Source organism: Heptranchias perlo, unplaced genomic scaffold (assembly GCF_035084215.1).
Source record: "Heptranchias perlo isolate sHepPer1 unplaced genomic scaffold, sHepPer1.hap1 HAP1_SCAFFOLD_44, whole genome shotgun sequence".
Classification (NCBI taxonomy): Eukaryota; Metazoa; Chordata; class Chondrichthyes; order Hexanchiformes; family Hexanchidae; genus Heptranchias; species Heptranchias perlo.
Genome location: NW_027139453.1, coordinates 10,475,147 through 10,498,028, shown reverse-complemented (window position 1 = coordinate 10,498,028; position 22,882 = coordinate 10,475,147). Strand labels below are relative to the sequence as shown.

At 44.4% G+C, this 22,882-nt stretch overlaps 1 protein-coding gene across 1 annotated transcript in view; it reads right to left on the bottom strand.

Moving 5' to 3' along the window:
* The window catches only part of LOC137312964 (alpha-2-macroglobulin-like), a 144,823-nt gene extending 139,734 nt beyond the window's left edge, over nucleotides 1–5,089 (bottom strand). The window contains exon 1 of the mRNA XM_067979323.1: nucleotides 4,520–5,089. Coding sequence (XP_067835424.1) covers nucleotides 4,520–4,575 — 56 coding nt within the window. The 5' untranslated portion in view covers nucleotides 4,576–5,089. The remainder of the gene's footprint in view (nucleotides 1–4,519) is intronic.
* Between the last annotated feature and the right edge of the window lie 17,793 nt (nucleotides 5,090–22,882).

The following is a 22,882-nucleotide window of genomic DNA, read 5'->3' as shown; positions in this document are numbered from 1 at the left end:
TATTTTAACTCAATCAAATTAGCCTCTCCTTCATTTAATTATTTTCACATTTGATTGTTCCTTCTCCTTTTCCATCAATATTCTACAGCTAATGATATCATGATCACTGTTCCCCAAATGCTCCGCCACTGAAACATGCTCCACCTGCCGCACTTCATTCCCCAGAACGAGATACAGCATTGTTTCCATTCTCGTTGGGATGAAAACACACTGTTGCAGAAAGTTTGCCTGTACACATTTCAGGAATTCCTCCCCCTCTTTGCCCTTTACATTGTTGCTGACCCTGTATATATTGGGATAAAGTTTCGCATTATCACTATATAATTCTTGCACCTTTCTGTAATTTGCCTGCAGATTTGATCCTCTATCGCCTTCCTACTATTTGGTGGCCGACAGTATGCACCCAGTAGTGTAATGGCGCCTCTATCCTTCCTTAATTCTAATCAGATAAACTGAGGGGGCCAACGTAGTGTGATAAAGGCTTTCGAGAGGTTAACGACAGGAAAAGGTCAATGAGGAGCCCATGGCCACAGGTCCCCGGAAGAGAAAGATCTCCAACTAACAAAATAGGAAGCCGGTGTTTGAGGGCTCATCCCGTGAACAAGGAGAATCATGGAATGTTCCAGCACAAGACAGGCCAACCCACCCAGTCTGATCTCTCCCTCCCATCAAACATCTTCAAAATCGCACCCAGTCTGATCTCTCCCTCCCATCAAACGTCTTCATTACCTCACCCAGTCTAATCTCTCCCTCCCATAAAACGTCTTCAATATCACATCCAGTCTGATCTCTCCCTCCCATCAAACGTCTGCAATATCTCATCCAGTCTAATCTCTCCCTCCCATCAAACGTCTTCAAAATCTCACCCAGTCTAATCTCTCCCTCCCATCAAACGTCTTCAACATCTCACCCATTCCAATCTCTCCCTCCCATCAAAAGTTTTCAATATCTCACCCAGTCTAATCTCTCCCTCCCATCAAACGTTTTCAATATCTCAACAAGTCTAATCTCTCCCTCCCGTCAAACGTCTTCAATATCTCACCCAGTCCAATCTCTCCCTCCCATCAAACGTCTTCAATATCGCATCCAGTCTAATCTCTCCCTCCCATCAAATGTCTTCAATATCTCACCAAGTCTAATCTCTCCCTCCCATCAAACGTCTTCAATATCTCACCAAGTCGAATCTCTCCCTCCCATCAAACGTCTTCAATATCTCACCAAGTCTAATCTCTCCCTCCCATCAAACGTCTTCAAAATCGCACCCAGTCTAATCTCTCCCTCCCATCTAACGTCTACAATATCTCACCCAGTCTGATCTCTCCCTCCCATCAAACGTCTTCATTACCTCACCCAGTCTAATCTCTCCCTCCCATAAAACGTCTTCAATATCACATCCAGTCTGATCTCTCCCTCCCATCAAACGTCTTCAATATCACATCCAGTCTAATCTCTCCCTCCCATCAAACGTCTTCAATATCACATCCAGTCCAATCTCTCCCTCCCATCAAACGTCTTCAATATCTCACCAAGTCTAATCTCTCCCTCCCATCAAACGTCTTCAATATCTCACCAAGTCTAATCTCTCCCTCCCATCAAACGTCTTCAATATCACATCCAGTCTAATCTCTCCCTCCCATCAAACGTCTTCAATATCACATCCAGTCCAATCTCTCCCTCCCATCAAACGTCTTCAATATCTCACCAAGTCTAATCTCTCCCTCCCATCAAACGTCTTCAATATCACATCCAGTCTAATCTCTCCCTCCCATCAAACGTCTTCAATATCTCACCAAGTCTAATCTCTCCCTCCCATCAAACGTCTTCAATATCACATCCAGTCTAATTTCTCCCTCCCCTATCAGTCCCATTGAATATTCCACTCATCCTAATCTCTCTCCCCATCAGTCCCCTTAATATCCCACCCAGTCTAATCTCTCTCCCCATCAGTCCCCTTTAATATCCCACCCAGTCTAATCTCTCTCCCCATCAGTCCCCTTTAATATCCCACCCAGTCTAATCTCTCTCCCCATCAGTCCCCTTTAATATCTCACCCAGTCTGATCTCTCTCTCCCCCATCAGTCTCCTTGAATATCCCACCCAGTCTAATATCTCTCCCCATCAGTCCCCTTTAATATCTCACCCAGTCTGATCTCTCTCTCCCCCATCAGTCCCCTTTAATATCCCAACCAGTCTAATCTCTCTCCCTATCAGTCCCCTTTAATATCCCACCCAGTCTAATCTCTCCACCCATCAGTCTCCTTTAATATCACACCTAGCCTAATCTCTATCCCCCATCAGTCCCCTTTAATATCTCACGCAGTCTAAACTCTATCCCCATCAGTCCCCTTTAATCTCTCACCCAGTCTAATCTCTCTCCCCCATCATTCCCCTTTAATATCTCACCCAGTCTAATGGCACTCTCCCCGATCAGCCCAGTTTAATATCTCACACAGTCTAAGCTCTCTCCCATCAGTCCCCTTTAATATCTCACCCAGTCTCATCTCTCTCTTCCCATCAGTCCCCTTTAATATCTCACCCAGTCTAATCTCTCTCCCCCATCATTCCATTTAATATCCCACCCAGTCTCATCTCTCTCCCCCATCATTCAATTTAACATCCCACCCAGTCTAATCTCTCTCCCCCATCAGTCTCCTTTTATATCTCACCAAATATCTCTCCCCCTCTCCCCTGCTTCGTCTTCCCCGTTCCGTCTCCCCCTCTTCTCCATTCCCTCTCCCCCTCGTCCCCATTCCCTCTCCCACTCTCCTCCATTCCCTCTTCCCCTTCCTCTCTCCCTTCCCGCCCCCCCCGTTCCATCTCCCCGTTCCCTCTCCCTCTCTCCCGTTCTCCATCCCAGGCTTCCGCTCCCCGTTCCCTCTTCCCCACTCCCCCTCTCCCCACTCCCTATCCGCCCGTTCCCTCTCCTCCTCTCCCCTGCTTCCTCTCCCTTGCTCCCTCTCCCCCACTCACGCCACCCCCTGTCCCCCTTCCCCATTCCCTCTCCCGTCGCCCTGTTCCCTCTCCCCTGCTCGCTCTCCCCCATTCCCTCTCCCCTACTCCCTCGCTCCTCTTTCCCCAATTCCAATCTCCATCCCCCCTTCTCCTACTCTCCCCCTCTCCCTCGGTCCCTCTTCCCCTCTCCACCTTTCCTTCCCGTCACATCCTGGTCTTTCTCCCTCCCCCATTCACTCTCCCCCGCCTACAATCTCTCTCCCAGTCTATACCCGATCCATCTCCAGGTCCCTCACCCCATATCACACGGTCACTCTCCTCCTGCCCCCCGGTCACTCTCTCCCTCTCCCCAATTCCCCCTCCAACTCCCCCCTACCCCCTCGCCTCTTCCCCCGTTCCATCTCCCTCTCTCCCCCTGGTCCCTCGCCCCCTTTCCCGCTTTACCGTTCCCCTTCCCCCGTTCCCTCTCTCGCGCTCCCCTGTTCCCCTCTCCCACCCCCGTTCCCTCTTGCCCTCCCCCCCCTCTCACTCTCCTCCTCTCCGCAGGTCCCCCTTCCCCGATCCCTCTCCCCCCGGTCCCTCTCGCCCTCTCCCCCCGATCCCTCGCCCCTTTCCCCCACTCTTCCCCAATCCCTCCCAACCCTTTCCCGACGGCCGCTCTCACCCACACCCCTCTCCCCCTTTCCCCCACTCTCCCTCGGGTCCCTCTCACCCCTTACCCCACATTCTCTCTCTCCCACACCGATCTACTCATCCCCCTCTCCCGTAATCTTCCCGATCCCTCTCAACCCTTTCCCCACTGTTTCTCTCTCCCACGCCCTTCTCTCCCCATCCTCCAATCTCCCTTGTCCCTCTCCCCCTTGCCTCCACTCTCCCCGATCTCTCCCCCCTTCCCCCACTCTCCCTCGGGTCCCTCTCATCCCTTTCCCCACACTCTCTCTCTCCCACACCCCTCTTCCACTCTCCCCCACTCTACCTGGTCCCCCTCACCTCTGTCCCCACAGACTCTCTCTCCCACACCCTTATCCGTCTCGCTCTCTCCCCAAATATCCCTCGGTCCCTCTCACCCCTTTTCCCACAGTCTCTCCCTCCCACGCCACACTCCCCCTCTTCCCCTCTCTCCCCTGGTCCCTATCACCCCTTTCCCCACGGTCTCTCTCTCCTACCACCCCTCTCCCTCTCCCACTTTCCCCTGGTCGCTCTCACCCCATTCCCCACGGTCTCTCTCTACTACACCCCCCTTCCTCTCACCCTCTCACTCTCTCTCCCCTTGTCCCTTTCACCCCTTTCCCCACGGTCTCGCTCTCCGACACCCCTCTACCTCTCCCCCTCTCCCCCACTCTCCCCTGGTCCCTCCCACCCTTTTCTCCACGGTCTCTCTCTCTTTCACCCCTCTCCCTCTCCCCCTCTTCCCCACTCTCCGCTGGTCGCTCTCACCCCTTTCCCCACGGTCTCTCTCATTCACGCCCCTCTCCCGCGCTCTCCCCTGGTCCCTCTCGCCCCTTTCCCCACTGTCTCTATCTCCCACACCCTTTACTCCCTCTTCCCCTCTCCCCCCGTTACTCACGGACAAGCTCTCACTGCCCCGAGCAGTAAACAGACGAGGAGGTCTCGTGTTCGCATGGTGTGAGTGTCTCTCCGAATCTCTCGCAGACTGAGAGTCCGAGCTCCGAGCTTTGTCCTTAAATCAGGACGAGATCAATGAGGCAATATTTCATCACCGGCTCTGAGAAGACTCGGGAAACACACTCCTCATATTTACATAGAGCGACCACAGATCGAGAGAGAGAGAGCGAGCGAGACACACAGAGAGACAGAAACAGAGAGAAAGACAGGATGAGACACAGAGAAAGGAGAGAGAGAAAGAGAGACAGACAGAGAGGAGGGGGGTGGGAAGACACAGACCAACAGAGAGAGAGAGAGAGACAGAGAGATAGAGAGAGCGCGACAGAGATGGAGAGAGAGACAGACAGAGGGTGAGAGAAAGGAAAAGGGAGACAGAGAGACAGAGGCAGACGGGGAGAAAGAGAGAAACAAAGGCCGAAAGACAGAGAGGGGGAGAGGGACCAAGAGAGAGAGAGAGAGAGAGGGTCAGAGAGCGTGAGACAGAAAAGGGAGAGAGACAGTGAGAAAGAGAGAGAGAGAGAGAGAGAGACAGAGACAGACAGATTGAGGCAGAAATATAGAGAAAAGGAGATAGAGAAAGAGAATGCTAGAGAGAGTCAGAGAGAGACAGAGAGAGTGAGGCAGAGAGAGAGGGAAGCAGAGAAAGTGAGATTGAGAGAGAGAGGAGAGAAACATAGAGAAACAAAGCAACAGAGAGAGGGAGACAGATAGAAAGAGAGAGAGGGAGTGAGACAGAGACAAAGAAAGATACAGAGAGCGTGACTGAGACAGACAGAGAGGGACAGGGAGAGACAGAGAGAGACACAGAGTGAGACAGACCGAGAGGGACAGGGAGAGAGGGGGAGAGACAGAGAGAGAGCACGGAGCATCGTGGGGGCGGGGAAACAGGTATTGAATTTGAACCTATGGGTCTCAGCTTATCTTCTATAAACATTTACTCAGCAAACAGGAGCTTGGAACTAATCGAGTCGGCAAACTTTACCCTACAGAGAGAGAGATACAGAAAGGGAGGGGGACACAAAAAGAGAGAGAGAGAGAAATAGGGAGAAAGGGACCGAGAGTGAAACAGAGAGCGAGAGAAATAGAGAGTTAGACAGCGAGAGAGAGAAACAGAAAGAGACAGACAGACGCAGAGGGAGAGGCAGAGAGGTAGACAGAGAGAGAGTAAGAAAGAGGCAATGAAAAGAATAGAGAGAGATAGGGAGAGATTCAGCAAGAGAGCGAGACAGAGAGAGAGAAATAGAGAGGCAGAGAGAGAGAGAGACTCAGAGTGAGAGAGTCAGAGAAAGAGATGGATAGAGAAGGCAGAGACAGAGAGAGACAGAGAGAGAGTCAGAGAGAGACAGACAGAGAATGAAAGACAGCGTGAGAGAGAGGCAGAGACAGACACACTGAGACAGAGGGTCAGAGAGAGTAAGAGACAGAGAGGGAGACAGAGAAAGGGAGATAGAGAGAGAGAGGAAGAGAGGTAGATAGAGGCATAGAGAAACAACGACAGAGAGAGAGGGAGACAGAGCAAGAAAGAGACAGAGCAAGAAAGAGACTGAGAGATATAGAAGAGGGGTGCAGAGAGAGAGAGAGAGAGACAGAGAGCGAGAGAGACAGAGACAGACAGAGTGAGGGAGAGGGAAACAGAGAGAGAGAGAGGCCTGCATTGAGTGGGCTGGGCTCACCCAGTGTGGGACTGTGGTCCCCACTCAGAGCAGGAAAGGCCCAGGCTCCATTTCGGGCCTGGTACGAATCTAGACTCTGGTGGTTCTCAAATAAGCTGGAACCTCATCAAATCCCCACTCAGACGGTTCCCAACATGAGACGCTGGGTTTGTCAGTTGAGGCAACTCTAGCACGTCCATTGAGATTGCCTCACTGGGCAGGCAGCAGATGCTGTCTTGGGGCCTTATAGTCACAGAATGAAACATCAGCGGACGAGGCCAATCAGTCCATCATGCCTCTTTGAAAGAGCTATCCAATGAGTCCCACTCCCCTGCTCTTTCCCCATAGCCCTGCTAATTCATTTTTTCACGAATTTACAAATACTGATCGCTGATAATCACCAACGCCTTATCGTGCAATATTATGCTCTCTTCCAGAAGGCAGCCTGCAGTGTAGACTATGTTTACGCAACGTAAAGTTTATTATTATTTAACAACCTCTCCAAACCCTGGTTAGAAATGGTGAGAGAGGTCCTTCCGAGATATTGATATTAATTGTATTTTAACCTCCGATTTAAACTATTCTTTGTGTGAAGAAGTGCTTCCTGACATCACCCCTGAACGGCCAAGTTCTAATTTTAAAGTTATGCCCCCGTGTACTAGAATCTCCCACCAGAGGAAATAGTTTATCTCTATCTACCCAATAAAATCCTTTATAGATTCATAGAATCATAGAACATTGATGGCACAGAAGGAGACCATTCGGCCCATAGTGTCCGTGCATTTCGAAAATGTGCCACCCAGCCTTAACCCAATCTCCAGCTCTTGATCCGTAGCCCTGTAGGTTACGGCACTTCAGGTGCACATCCAAGTGTTTTTTTTAAATGAGTTGAGGGTTTCTGCCTCTACCACCGTCTCGGGCAGTGAGATCCAGACCCCCACCACCATCTGGATGAAAACAATCACCTCACCGCCCCTTTAATCCTTCCACCAATCACTTTAAATCTAGGCACTCTGTTTACTGACTTCTCTGCTAAAGGAAATAGTTCCTTTCTATCCACTCTCATCTAGGCCCCTCATAATTTTATAAACCTCAATTAAATCACCCCTCAGCCTCACCTGTTCCAAAGATAACAACCCCAGCCTATCCAATCTTTCCTCATGGCTAAATTTCTCAAGTCCTGCCAACATTCTCATAAATCTCGTTTTTACCCTCTTTAGTGCAATTACATCTGTCCTGTAATGTGTTGACCAGATGTACACAGTACCCAAGCTGTGGCCTAACCAGTGTTTTATACTGACCATTGTTTTATACAATTCCAGCATAACATCCCTTCTTTTATATTATATACCTTGGCTAATAAAGGGCTTGGCTTTCTTAACCACATTAGCTACCTGTCCTGCTACCTTCAGGGATTTGTGGACATGTACTCCAAGTTCCTTTAATTCCTCCATCTCTCAGTACCCTCCCATTTATTGTGTATTCCTTTGCGTTGTTTGCCCTCCCCAAATGCATTAACTCACACTTCTCCGGATTGAATTCTATTTGCCACTTTTCTGCCCACCTGACCAGTCCATTGATATCTTCCTGCAGTCTATAGCTTTCCTCCTATCAACCACACGGCCAATTTTTGTATCATCTGCAAACTTCTTAATCATGCCCCCTACATTTAAGTTCAAATCATTAATACATACCACAAAAAGTATCTTAAACACCTCAATTAATTAATCGCTTAAGGGAATACAAGCTCAGTCTATGTAACCTGTCCTCATAATGTAACCCTTTTAGTCCCGGTATCATCCTGGTGAATCTACCCTGCATTCTCTCCAAGGCCAATATATCATTCCTGAGGTTCGGTGCCCAGAACTGAACGCAGATGTGGACTGACCAGAGCTTCATACAACTGAAATATAACTTTCACCCCTTTGTACTCCAGCCGTCTTGAGATGAAATAGGTCGGGCCTGGTCTAATTGGTTTTGGCAGCCGTTTATTTGATAGGAGTTGAACTTTGATCAGTTGCTGTTTCCTATCGTGTGGGACACATATTTAGGGCATTGTACTGAAAACCTTTGGGACTGTCGGCACGAGCAGTGGTGAACGGTAAGTTAGAGAAATTATAGACAGGGAATGAGTGTGTGAAATGTTTCATGGTCGTAAACTGTGTGTAGATAATTGTCGAGTCTCATTTATGGACACGGGCTTTGTGGAGTATTTTTAAAATTCATTGGCCGGATTTGAGTGTCGCTGGCAAGGCCAGCATTTGTTGCCATTGAGAAGGTGGTGGTGAGCAGCCTTCTTGAACGGCTGCATTCCGTGCAGCGAAGGTTCTCCCACAGTGCTGTTACGTTGGAACTTCCAGGATATTGACCCAGTGGCAATGAAGGAACAGCCGATATATTTCCAAGTCAGGATGGTGTGTGACTTGGAGGGGAACGTGCAGGTGGTGCTGTTCCCATGCAATTGCTGCCCTTGTCCTTCTAGGTGGTGGAGATCGTGGGTTTGGCAGGAGAGAGGTTAGACGGGGCCTTGGTTTAATGTCTCATCCGAAAGACGGCACCTCCGACAGTGCAGCGCTTCCGCAGTACTGACCCTCCGACAGTTCAGCGCTCCCTCAGAACTGACCCTCCGACAGTGCAGCGCTCCCTCAGTACTGACCCTCCGACAGTGCAGCGCTCCCTCAGTACTGACCCTCCGACAGTGCAGCGCTCCCTCAGTACTGGCACTGGGAGTGTCGGCCTGGACTCAGGGCTCAAGTCTCTGGAGTGGGGCACGAACCCACGACCTTCTGATTCAGGAGCGAGAGTGCGAGCACTGAGGCACGGCTGACACGTTACTTATTTTACTATAAAAATAATAAGTGAAATAATTAAAACCCAAGAGAATAAAAGATAACATTTCCCTATTCACCTTTATCTTTAATGTCAACAAGCCATTTGCACGCTAGACTTTGACTTCAATAATAAAAAAAAAACTTTATGACTATCCGCAACATCGAAGCTAATACGTGACTGATTTCTGTTGTATTGGTTTAGTGAGATTAGGACCTGATATCTGGCACTGTGGGGGCTTCCCGGGAACTATTAGATCAAATTATACTTAACATCAGTCAGGAGCCTGAGAACATTCACAACAAATCACCAGACGGTGTTGGTCAGTAAAGTTATGGAGTAAAATACACACACAGACAGACACAGACAAATACACACACACAGAGACAAAGACAAATACACACCCAAGGAGACATAGGCCAATACACACACACATAGAGATACAGAAAAATACACACACACATTGGCATAGCCAAATACACAGAGAGAGAGACACAGGCCAATACACACGCAAATAGAGACACAGAAAAATACACACTCACAGGGACACTGACCAATATACACACACACAGATTCAGAAAAAAATACACACACACACAGACACAGGCCAATACACACACAAATAGAGACACAGAAAAGTACACACTCACAGGGACACTGACAAATGCACACACAGAGAGATACAGACAAATACACACACGCAGAGATACAGACAAACACACACACACAGAGACACAGACAAATACACACACACATATACACAGACATTTACACACACACACAGACACAGGCCAATACACACACATACAGAGAAACAGAAAAATACACACTCAAAGGGGACACTGACAAACACACACAGGCATAGACAAATACACACACACAGACACAGGCCAATACAGACACATATAGAGACACAGAAAAATACACACTCACAGGGATACTGACAAATACACACACACACAGGTACAAACAAATACACACACACAGAGACATAGACAAACACACACACACATAGACACAGACAAATACACACACATACAGACACAGGCCAATACACACACACATAGAGACACAGAAAAATACACACTCACAGGGACACTGACAAATGCACACACAGAGAGATACAGACAAATAAACACACAGAGAAACAGACAAATACACACACAGAGACACAGAAAAATACACACTCACAGGGGACATTGACAAATACACACACACACAGATGCAGACAAATACACACACAGAGATGGAGACAAATACACACACAAAGAGACACAGACAAATACACACTCACATCGACACAGACATTTACACACAGACACGGGCAAATACACACACATACAGAGACACAGAAAAATACACACTCACAGGGACACTGACAAATACACACTCACACAGATACAGACAAATACACCCACACAGAGACACAGACAAACATACACACACATAGACACAGACAAATACACACACATATAGACACAGGCCAATACACACACACATAGAGACACATAAAAATACACGCTCACAGGGACAACGACAAATGCACACACAGAGAGATACAGACAAATAAACACACAGAGAAACAGACAAATACACACACAGAGACACTGAAAAATACACACTCACAGGGGACACTGACAGATACACACACACAGAGATGCAGACAAATACACACACACACACAGATACAGACAAATACACACACACACAGAGAAACAGACAAATACAGACACAGAGACACAGAAAAATACACATAAACATGGACATAGACAAATACACACACACACAGACACTGATAACACACACACACACAGGACAAGGGCAAGTACACACACATGAAGACACAGACAAATACACACACACAGGTAGAGACAAATGCACACACACACAGACACAAATACACACACACAGAGACACAGAAAAATACGCACACACAGAGGCACAGCTAAATACGCACACACACACACACACAAACACACACACACAGACAAAGACAAATACACAAACGCAGAGATTCAGACAAATGCGCACACACAGAGACACAGACAAGGCACACACACAGACAAAGAAAAATAAACACACACAGAGACACAGCAAAATAAACACATACAGCGACACAGCCAAATACACACGCACAGACAAAGACAAATACACACACAATGACACAGCGAAATACACACACACACAGAGACACAGACAAATACAGAGAGAGAGAGACACAGGCAAATACATACACGCGGAGACATAGGCAAATACGCACACACAAACAAATGCACACAGACAAATACTCACACAAAGAGACACAGTCAGACACGCACACACATAGATACAGCCAAAGACACACACAGAGACACAGACAAATGCACAGACACATACACGCACAGAGAGACACAGACAAATATATACAAACACACACAAACATAAATATATATGATCACACACACACAAATATATACAAATACACACACAATTATATCCAATCATTCAGAAAATATATATACGAACGCACACACACAAATATATACAAAGACACACACATAAATATATACAAAGACACACACACAAATATATACAAACACACACACACAAATATGCACAAAAACACAAAGATACAAATGTAAGCAAACACACAAACAAATATACATAAACACGCAGACACAAATATATACAAACACAGAAACACAAATATATACAAACACACACACACGAATATATAAAAACACAAACACAAATGTATGCAAACACACATACAAATATATACAAACACGCACAAATATATACAAACACAGATACAAATATACACATACAGACACACATATATATACACATGGGCACAAATATGCAAATATACACACGCACAAAGACGCAAATATACAAATATATACTAACACACACCAATACACACAGAGAGACACACTCACACAAGTATACATACCCAAAAATATATATAAAAACACAGAGACACAAATCTATATATTCACACACAAGCAAATATATGCACATACACAAATGTATACAAACGCACACACACAAATATATACAGATAAATATATACAAGCGCACACACACAAATTTTTACAAACACGTACACAAATATATATAAACACACACACAAATATATACAAACACAAACACAAATATATAAAAACACACATGCAAATATGTACAAACACACACAAATACATACAAAAACAGACACACAAATATATACACATGGGCACAAATATGTAAATATACACACACACACACAAAGACACAAATATATAAATATATACTAACACACACAAATACACACAGAGAGACACACAAATATACATACCCAAAAATATTTTAAGCACACGCACAAACATATACACAAACACACACATACAAATATGTACATGCACACATAAATATACACCCAGACAGAAATACACAAATATACACACACACTCAAATATATACACACATAAACACAAATACACAAATATATAAACACACACAATTACACATGCACAGAGAAACACGTAGACAAATATGCACAAAAAACAAATATTCACACACACACAGACACAGACAAATACATACACACAGAGACGCACACAAATACACACTAAAAGAGATACGGATAAATACACACACACAGAGACGCTGATAAATACACACAGACAGAGACACAGACAAATGCACACATGCCGATTCACAGGCAAATACACACACAGATACAGACACACACACACACATACACACACACAGGCAAATACACAAACAGAGAAACAGGGAAATACACACACAGAGACACAGATAATTACACACACGGAGAGACACAGACATATACACACACACAGAGATACAGAGAAATACACACACACACTGACACACACAAATATATACAAACACACAGACAAATATATACAAACTCACACACAAATATAAACAAAGACACAGAGACAAATAGATACAAACACACAGATAAAATATATACAAACACACACACAAATATATTCAAACACACACGCACAATATTTTACCAACACACACATATGTACAAACACTCAGAAAAATATATACAAATGCACACACAAATATGTACAAACACATTTAAATATATACAAACATAAATATATACAAACACAAACAAAAACACACACAAAAACACATATACACACATGTATACACATAAACACAAATATGCAAATGTACACACACAAATATACACATGCATAGACACAAATATACAAATATATACAAACATATATACAGAGAGACACACTCACACAAATATACACACAATAATATTTATAAACACACAAAAATATATACACAAACGCACACACAAATATGTACATGCACACATAAATATACACACAGACACAAATACACCAATATACACACATACTCAAATACATACACACATAGACACAAATATGCACAAACACCAAATATACACACACACACAAATATACAGACATACAAATATACACACACGCAAATAGACACAGATATACACACACTAATACATAAACGCACATACACAAATATACACTCGCACAAATGTACAGCTACACAAATGTACTCACACACACACTCACATACATATGTTAGTAGGTATAGCTCAGGAGGGAACCATTTGGCCATAATGCGCTTTCTAACAGCAATCCAATTTGGTCCCACTCCCCTCCTCTTTCCCCATCATCCTGTTAATTTTTCCCTTCAAGTATTTATTCAATTCCCGTTGAAAGTTACTATTGAATCTGCTCCCACCACACTTCCAGGCAGAGCATTCCAGATCATTACAACTCGCTGCGTAAAAAAATGTGTTTCCTCATGTCGCCTCGGGCTCTTTTGCCGATTGCCTGAAATCTGCCCTGATGGATACAGTTTCTCTTTGTTTACTCTGTCAAAGCTGTTCATGACAAGAACATTCGATATAAAAAGTAGAAGCAGGAGTAGGCATTCGGCCCCTCGAGCCTGCTCCGCCATTCAATCAGATCATGGCTGACCTTCGACCTCAACTCCATTTTCCTGCTTGATCCCCATATCCCTTGATTCTACTAGAGCCCCAAAATCTACCCATCTCAGCCTTGAATATACTCAACGACTCAGCATCCACAGCCCTCTGGGGTAGAGAATTCCAAAGATTTACAACCCTCTGAGGGACGAAATTCTTCCTCATCTCAATCTAAAATGGCCGAACCCTTATCCTGAGTCTATACCCCCTAGTTCTAGACTCTCCAGCCAGGGGAAACAGCCTCTCGGCCTCTAGCCTGTCAAGCCACCTCAGAATCGTATATGTTTCAATGAGATCAGCTCTCATTATTCTAAATTCAAGAGGGTATAGGTCCATGCTACTGAACCTCACCTCATCGGACCACCTTCTCATCCCAGGAACCAATCGAGTGAACCTTCCTTGCATCGCCTCCAATGCAAGTATATCCTTCCTTAGGTAAGGAGGACAGTACTGTACACCGTACTCCAGGTGAGGTCTCACCAAAGCCCTGTACAATTGTAGCAAAACTTCCCATAAGAGATAGGAGCAGAAGTAGGCCATTCGGCCCCTCGAGCCTGCTCCGCCATTTAGTGAGATCGTGGCTGATCTGATTTATACCACAACTCCACTTTCCCGCCTTATCCCCATATCCCTTGACTCCCTTGCTGATCAAAAATTTGCCTAACATCAGCCTTGACTGTATTCAATGAATCAGCCTCCACAGCTTTTTAGGGTAAAGAATTCCAAAGATTCACGACCCTCTGGGAGAAGAAATTCCTCCTCATTTCCGTCTTAAACGGGCGACCTTTTATTCTGAGGCCATGCCCCTTGGTTTTAGATTCCCCCATGAGGGGTAATATCCTCTGAACATCCACCCTATCAAGTCCCCTCAGAATCTTGTATGTTTCAATAAGATCTCCTCTCATTCTTCTAAACTCCAATGAGTATATACCCAACCTATTCAATCTTTCCTCATAAGATAAACCTTCCATACCCGGAATCAACCTAGTGAACCTTCTCTGAACTGCCTCCAATGCAACTATGTCCTTCCTTAAATGAGGGCACCAGAACTGTAGTGCTCCAGGTGTGGTCACACCAGCACCCTGTACAGTTGTAGCATGACTTCCCTGCTTTTATACTCCATCCCCCTAGAAATAAATGCCAATATTCTGTTTGAGTTCCGGATTACCTGCAGCACTTGTATGTTAACTTTTTGTGTTTCATGTACGAGGACTCCCAGATCCCTCTGTACCGCAGCATTTAGTAGTATTTCTCTATTCAAATAATATTTTTGCGTTTTGATTTTTCTTCCCAAAGTGGATGACATCACATTTTCCAACATTATATTCCGTCTGCCAATTATTTGCCAATTCGCATAATCTCTCAAAATCCCTTTGCAGCCACTTTGTATCCTGATCGCAACTTGCTTTTCCACCTATCTTGGTATCATCAGCAAATTTGGCCACAAGACACTCTGTTCCTTCATCCAAGTCATTGATATATATATTGTAAATAGTTGAGGCCCCAGCACTGATCACTGCGTCAGCCCACTAGTTACAGATTGCCATTTTGAAAATGACCCTTTTATCCAAATTCTTTGTTTTCTGTTGGTTAGCCAATCCTCTATCCATGCCAGTATATTACCCCCAACACAATGAGCTCTTATCTTGTGCAGTAATGTTTAATGTGGCACCTTAACGAAAGCCTTTTGGAAATCCAAATATACTGCATCCATTGGTTCCCCTTTATCCACCCTGCCCGTTACTTCCTCAAAGAACTCTCATAAATGTGTCAGACATGATTTCCCCTTCATAAAACCATGTTCATTCTCCTTGATTGTATTATGAGTCTCCAACTGCCATGCTACTACTTCTTTAATAATGGATTCTAGCATGTTCCCAATTACAAATGTTAGGCTAACTGGTCGATAGTTACCTGCTTTCTGTCTCACTCTCTTCTTGAATAGGGGTGTTACGTTTGCGGTTTTTCAATCCGCTGGGACCTTTCCAGAATCTAGTGAATTTTGGAAGATTACAACCAATGTATCCACTATCTCTGTAGCCACTTCCTTTAAGACCCTTGGATGCAAGCCATCAGGTCCAAGGGACTTTTTAGCCTTTAAATTCATTAGTTTACCTGGTTCTTCTTCTCCAATGATAGTGATTGTTTTTTGCTCCTCCCTCCCCTTTGTCCCTTGTTTTTCTACTATTATTGGTATGTTATTAGTGTCTTCTACAGTGAAGACAGATACAAAATATCTGTTCAATTCCTCTGCCATTTCCTTGCTTTCCATTATTATTTCCCCACTCTCATCCTCCAAGGGACCAATGTTTACTTTAGCTACCTCTTCCTTTTTATATACTTGTCGAAGCTTTTACTGTCAGTTTTTATATTTCTTGCTAGTTTACTCTCATAATTTACTTTCTCCCTCTTTATTATTATTTTGGTCATATTGTTCTGGTTTTTAAAGTTATCCCAATCTTCGGGGCTTACCAGTAATCTTTGCCATGTTGTATGCTTCTTCTTTTAACCTGACACCTTCCTTGACTTCCTTAGTTAGCCATGGTTGGTTCACCCTTTTTGTGGAGTCTTTCCTCCTCACAGGGATATACCTTTGTTGTGAGTCATAAAATATCTTTTAAAATGTTTGCCACTGCTTATCCACCATCATACCATCTAATCTGTTTACCCAGTCCACTTTAGCCAATCCCGCCCTCTTTCCTTTAGAATTGCCCTTATTTAATTTTAATACAGTAGGTTCCGAACCAAGATGCTCACTCTGAAACTGGATGTGAAATTCTATCTGTTACGCTTCCCAAGGGATCCTTTACTTTGAGATAATTAATGATTTTTTCTTCGTTACGCACTACCCGATCCAAAATGGCCTGTTCCCTGGTTGGTTCCCCGACGTATTGGTCTAAGAGATAGTCCCTAATACACTCTATGAACTCCTCCTCAGGGCTATTTTTGCCAATTTGATTTGTCCAATCTATGTGAAAGTTAAAATCGCCCATGATTATTGAATTACCTTCTTTACAAGCCCACCTTATTTCCTGATTTATATTTTGCCCGACAGTATAGCTACTGCTGGGGGGCCGATATACCACTCCCACCAATTATTTATTTCCCTTGCTATTTCTTACCTCCACCCAAATTGATTTGACATCTTGATCTTCTGATCCACGATCATTTCTCACTATTAGACCAATTTCATCCTTTATTAACAGAGCTACCCCACTACCTTTACATTTTTTTCCAATCCTTCCGAAATGTTAAATAACCCTGAATATTTAACTCCCAACTTTGGTCACCTTGTAACCACGTCTCTGTAAAGGCCACAAAATCATACCCATTTGTTTCTATTTGTGCCGTCAATTCATCTATCTTATTACGAATGCTGCACACATTCAGATAAAGAACCACCTTACTCTTGTACTCCAACCTCCTTGCAATAAGGTCCAACACGCCATTTGCCTTCATAATTGGTTGCTGTAATGTTAACTTTCTGTATTTCATGTACAAGGACACCCAAATCCCTCTCAACACCACCATTTAATAGTTTCTCACAATTTAAAAAATGTCCCTTTCTTCTATTTTTCCGACCAAAGTGAATAACCTCACATTCCACCCCACCCCCATTTCCTGACATTATACTCCATCTGCCAACTTCTTGCTCATTCACTTAACCTGTCGATATCCCGGTGCAGACTCTTTGTGTCCTCCTCACAGCTTACTTTTCCACCTAGTTTTGTATTGTGAACAAACTTAGATACATTACACTCGGTCCCTTCATCACACTCACTAATAAAGATTATAAATAGCTGAGCCAAAAGCACTGATCCTTGTGGCACCCCATTAGTTAGAGTCTGCATGATTTTGAACACTTCTATCAAATCTACCCTTAATCTTTTGTGCTCTGAGGAGAACAATCCCAGCTTCTCCAGTCTATCCAAGTAATTGCAGTCCCTCATCCCTGATGCCATTCTGGTCAATCTCCTCTGCACCCTCTCTAAGGCCTTGAGATCCTTCTTAAAGTGTGGTGCCCAGATTTGAACACAAGACTCCAGCTGAGGCTTAAACAGTATTTTATAAAGTCTAGCATATATACACACACATATACACATACACACACACACATACACGGCTGCCCTCTCAGGTGGACATAAATTATCCTTTGGCACTATTTTGAAGAAGAGCAGAGGAGTTCTCCCCGGTGTCCGGAGGCCACTATTTATCCCTCAACCGACATCACTAAAAAACTCACGCACACACATATATACCAACACAATCAAAAAACATGTAAATACATATACACGCACACATATACACACTCACACAAACACACACACATATACACACATACATACACACACGCTTATATAGATACACACACATACACACACACTCTCGAACACATGCACACACTGACATACATATGCACACATACATACACCCACACATATGCACGCACATACACACACACAAAAACACACACATGCACAAACTTACATGCACACACGCTCACACACATATACGTACACATGCATACACACACACAATTACACTCACTTACATACACACACGCTCACACACATACAAATGCAGAAATATACACACTCACATATGTACACACACATACATACACACTCACACATATGCACACATACATGGACACACAGTCACCCACATAAACACAAACATACATACATACACACATATACACACACATAAACACACATTCACATACATATTTAAGCATACACACTCACTACTGAGGTAGCACTGCACTGCCAGAGGTACACAGGAACATGGGAAGAGGAGGAGGCCATTCAGCCCCTCGAGACTGTTCCAACATTCAATGAGACCATGGCTGCTATGTATCCTAACCCCATCTACCCGCCTTGGCTCCATATCCCTTAGTGTCCTTGGCTTGCTACCATCTACCAATCTCCGATTTAACCTTATTAATTGAGCTAGCATCTATTGCTTTTTGTCGGAGAGAGTTCCTCACTCCTCCCACCGTTTGTGTGTAGAGGTATTTCCTAACTTCCCTCCTGAATGTCCTGGCACTGATTTTAAGGTTAAGTTCCCTTGTTCTTGACTTCCCACCAGCGGAACATAAGAACATAAGAACATAAGAAATAGTAGCAGGAGTAGGCCAATCGGCCCCTCGAGCCTGCTCCGCCATTCAATAAGATCATGGCTGATCTGGTCCTAACCTCAAATCTAAAATCATGTCCAATTTCCTGCCCGCTCCCCGTAACCACTAATTCCCTTTACTTCTAGGAAATTGTCGATTTCTGTTTTAAATTTATTTAATGATGTAGCTTCCACAGCTTCCTGGGGCAGCAAATTGCACAGACCTACCACCCTCTGGGTGAAGAAGGTTCTCCTCATCTCAGTTTTGAAAGAGCAGCCCCTTATTCTAAGAATATGCCCCCTCGTTCTAGTTTCACCCATCCTTGGGAACATCTTTACTGCATCCACCCGATCAAGCTCCTTCACAATCTTATATGTTTCAATAAGATCGCCTCTCATTCTTCTGAACTCCAATGAGTAGAGTCCCAATCTACTCAACCTCTCCTCATATGTCCGGCCCCTCATCCCCGGGATTAACCGAGTGAACCTTCTTTGTACTGCCTCGAGAGCAAGTATGTCTTTTCTTAAGTATGGACACCAAAACTGTATGCAGTATTCCAGGTGTGGTCTCACTAATACCTTATATAACTGCAGCAATACCTCCCTGTTTTTATATTCTATCCCCCTAGCAATAAAAGCCAACATTCCGTTGGCCTTCTTGATCACTTGCTGCACCTGCATACTAACCTTTTGATGTTCTTGCACTAGGACCCCCAGATCCCTTTGTACTCCAGTACTTTTCAGTTTCTCACCATTGAGATAATAACTTGCTCTCCGATTTTTCCTGCCAAAGTGCATAACCTCACATTTTCCAACATTGTATTGCATCTGCCAAATTTCCGCCCACTCACCCAACCTGTCTATATCCCCTTGTAGTTTTTTTATGTCCTCCTCACTCTCTACTTTCCCTCCAATCTTTGTATCATCTGCAAACTTTGATATGTTACATTCGGTCCCCTCCTCCAAATCGTTAATATAGATTGTAATGAGTTGGGGACCCAGCACCGACCCCTGCGGAACACAACTGGCTACTGGTTGCCAGTCCCAGAATGTACCATTGATCCCAACTCTCTGCTTCCTGTTAGATAACCAATCCTCCACCCATGCCAGAATATCACCCCCAATCCAGTAATTCTTTATCTTGAGCAATAATCTTTTATGTGGCACCTTGTCGATTGCCTTCTGGAAGTCTAAATACATTACATCCACTGGTTCCCCTTTATCCACTCTGTACGTTATATCCTCAAAGAACTCAATCAAATTTGTCAGACATGACTACCCCTTCGTAAAGCCATGCTGACTTTGTCCTATTGAATTATGTTTATCCAAATTGGAAAAAAAAATCTCTCTCTCTACTCTATCAATTCCTTTCCAAATCCTAAAAATCACAAATCAAATCAACCCTTGCCATTCTACATTCCAGGAAATAAACTCCTCGTAACCCTTGGTGCCGACTTTCGGATGTGACGTTAAAACGAGGCCCCGTCTGCCCTCCAGGGTGGACGTAAAAGATCCCATGGCACGACTTCGAAGAAGAGCAGGGGAGTTCTCCCCGGGGTCCTGGGACAATATTTATCTCTCAACCAACACCACTAAAATAAAACGGATGACCTGGTCATTACATTGCTGTTTGTGGGATCTGGCTGTGCCGACATTGTCTGCTGCGTTTCCTACAGTACAATAGGGAGCACCCTTGAAAAAAATACTTCATTGGCTGTGAAGCGCTTTGTGAAGTTCTGAGGTCGTGAAAGGCGCTCTGTCCCATTGGAAGGAGAATGGGGTGGAATGTACCAACGACATTACACCTGATATTCCCCGTTCTACCCCATCACCTACAGTTAACACTCCCCCCATTGATTGACTCTCCGATATTCCCCTTTCTGACCCTTAACCTACAGTTAACACTCCGCCCATTGATTGACTCTCCGATATTCCCCTTTCTGACCCATCACCTACAGTTAACACTCCGCCCATTGATTGACTCTCCGATATTCCCCTTTCTGACCCATCACCTACAGTTAACACTCCGCCCATTGATTGACTCTCCGATATTCCCCTTTCTGACCCATCACCTACAGTTAACACTCCCCCCATTGATTGTCTCTCCGATATTCCCCTTTCTGACCCATCACCTACAGTTAACACTCCGCCCATTGATTGACTCTCCGATATTCCCCTTTCTGACCCATCACCTACAGTTAACACTCCGCCCATTGATTGACTCTCCGATATTCCCCTTTCTGACCCATCACCTACAGTTAACACTCCCCCCATTGATTGTCTCTCCGATATTCCCCTTTCTGACACATCACCTACAGTTAACACTCCCCCACATTGAATGACTCTCCGATATTCCCTTTTCTGACGCATCATCTACAGTTAACACGCCCCCATTGACCGACTCTCCAATATTCCCTCTTCTGACCCATCACCTACTTTTAATACTCCCCCCATTGATCGAGTGTCCGATATTCCCTGTTCTTACTCATCACCTACAGTTAACACGTCCCCCATTGACAGACGCTCCAATATTTCCTTTTCTGACCCATCACCTACTTTTAACACTCCCCCATTGATCGAGTCTCCGATATTCCCTGTTCTGACCCATCACCTACAATTAACACTCATCCCATTTATCGATATTATTGCTTTTGTTGATATTATTTAGCTGGGATCTGTTGTGTTGATGACCAATGTTGAGCTCAGAATCCCTTATATTTGAGTTTCAGAAATGACGTCCAAGAGTGAAGAGAATCCTCGAGTAAAGATTGACGATATCTTGAAGAACTTCGATCGAGCGACCCTTCAGTTCGTCCTCAGACACATGATAACCTTCAGAGACTTCACCCTCTGTATGACGGACCGTTTTGTTTTAAGTCGGACTTTTATTGTATTAATTTGTTGCTTAGATATGAACAATTCGAGAAGGTTAAGGGGAAATTTACCAGAATGGTACCAGTGATGATGAACTTTAGTTACATGAAGAGACTGGAGAATCTGGGATTGAGAAATGTTTTTATACGCAGCGTGTTATTATGTTCTCGAATGCGCCGCCTGAAAGGGCGGTGGAAACTGATTCAATAATAACGTTCAAAAGAGAACTGGATAAATACTTGAAGGGGAAAAAAATACAGGGCTATGGGGAAAGGGTGGGGAAGTGGGACTAATTGGATAGTGCTTTCAAAGAGCTGGCATAGGCATGATGGACAGAATGGCCTCCTTCTGTGCTGTATCATTCTTTGATTCCATAATACTAAGTGAAGAATCAGAATTGGATAATTTGAATCCCCAGCCCTATTTTTTGAGGCCTTTACTGTGCCGTTCCCTGTCTAAAAGTCCTAACTATTGTATTTTTGAACACTCTTGTGGTAATGTTAACTTTGGCGATATTGGAATGCCCTCAAACACCCCGCGTGCATATCATTTTCCATTGAAAGATAGAGCGAATCTACGTTCATAGAGCATATGACATGACCACAAAACCACAAAGAGATCATCTGTTTTTAGTAATGTTGGTTGAGGGATAAATATTTGCCCCAGAACACTGGGGAGAACTTCTTTCCTTCCCCCTTCCTTCCCTCCTTCCATCCCTCCTTCCTTCCCCCTTCCTTCCCTCCTTCCATCCCTCCTTCCTTCCCTCTCTCCCTCCTTCCTTCCCCTATCCTTCCCTGCCTACTTCCTTCCCTACTTCCTTCCCTAATTCCTTCCTTCCCTC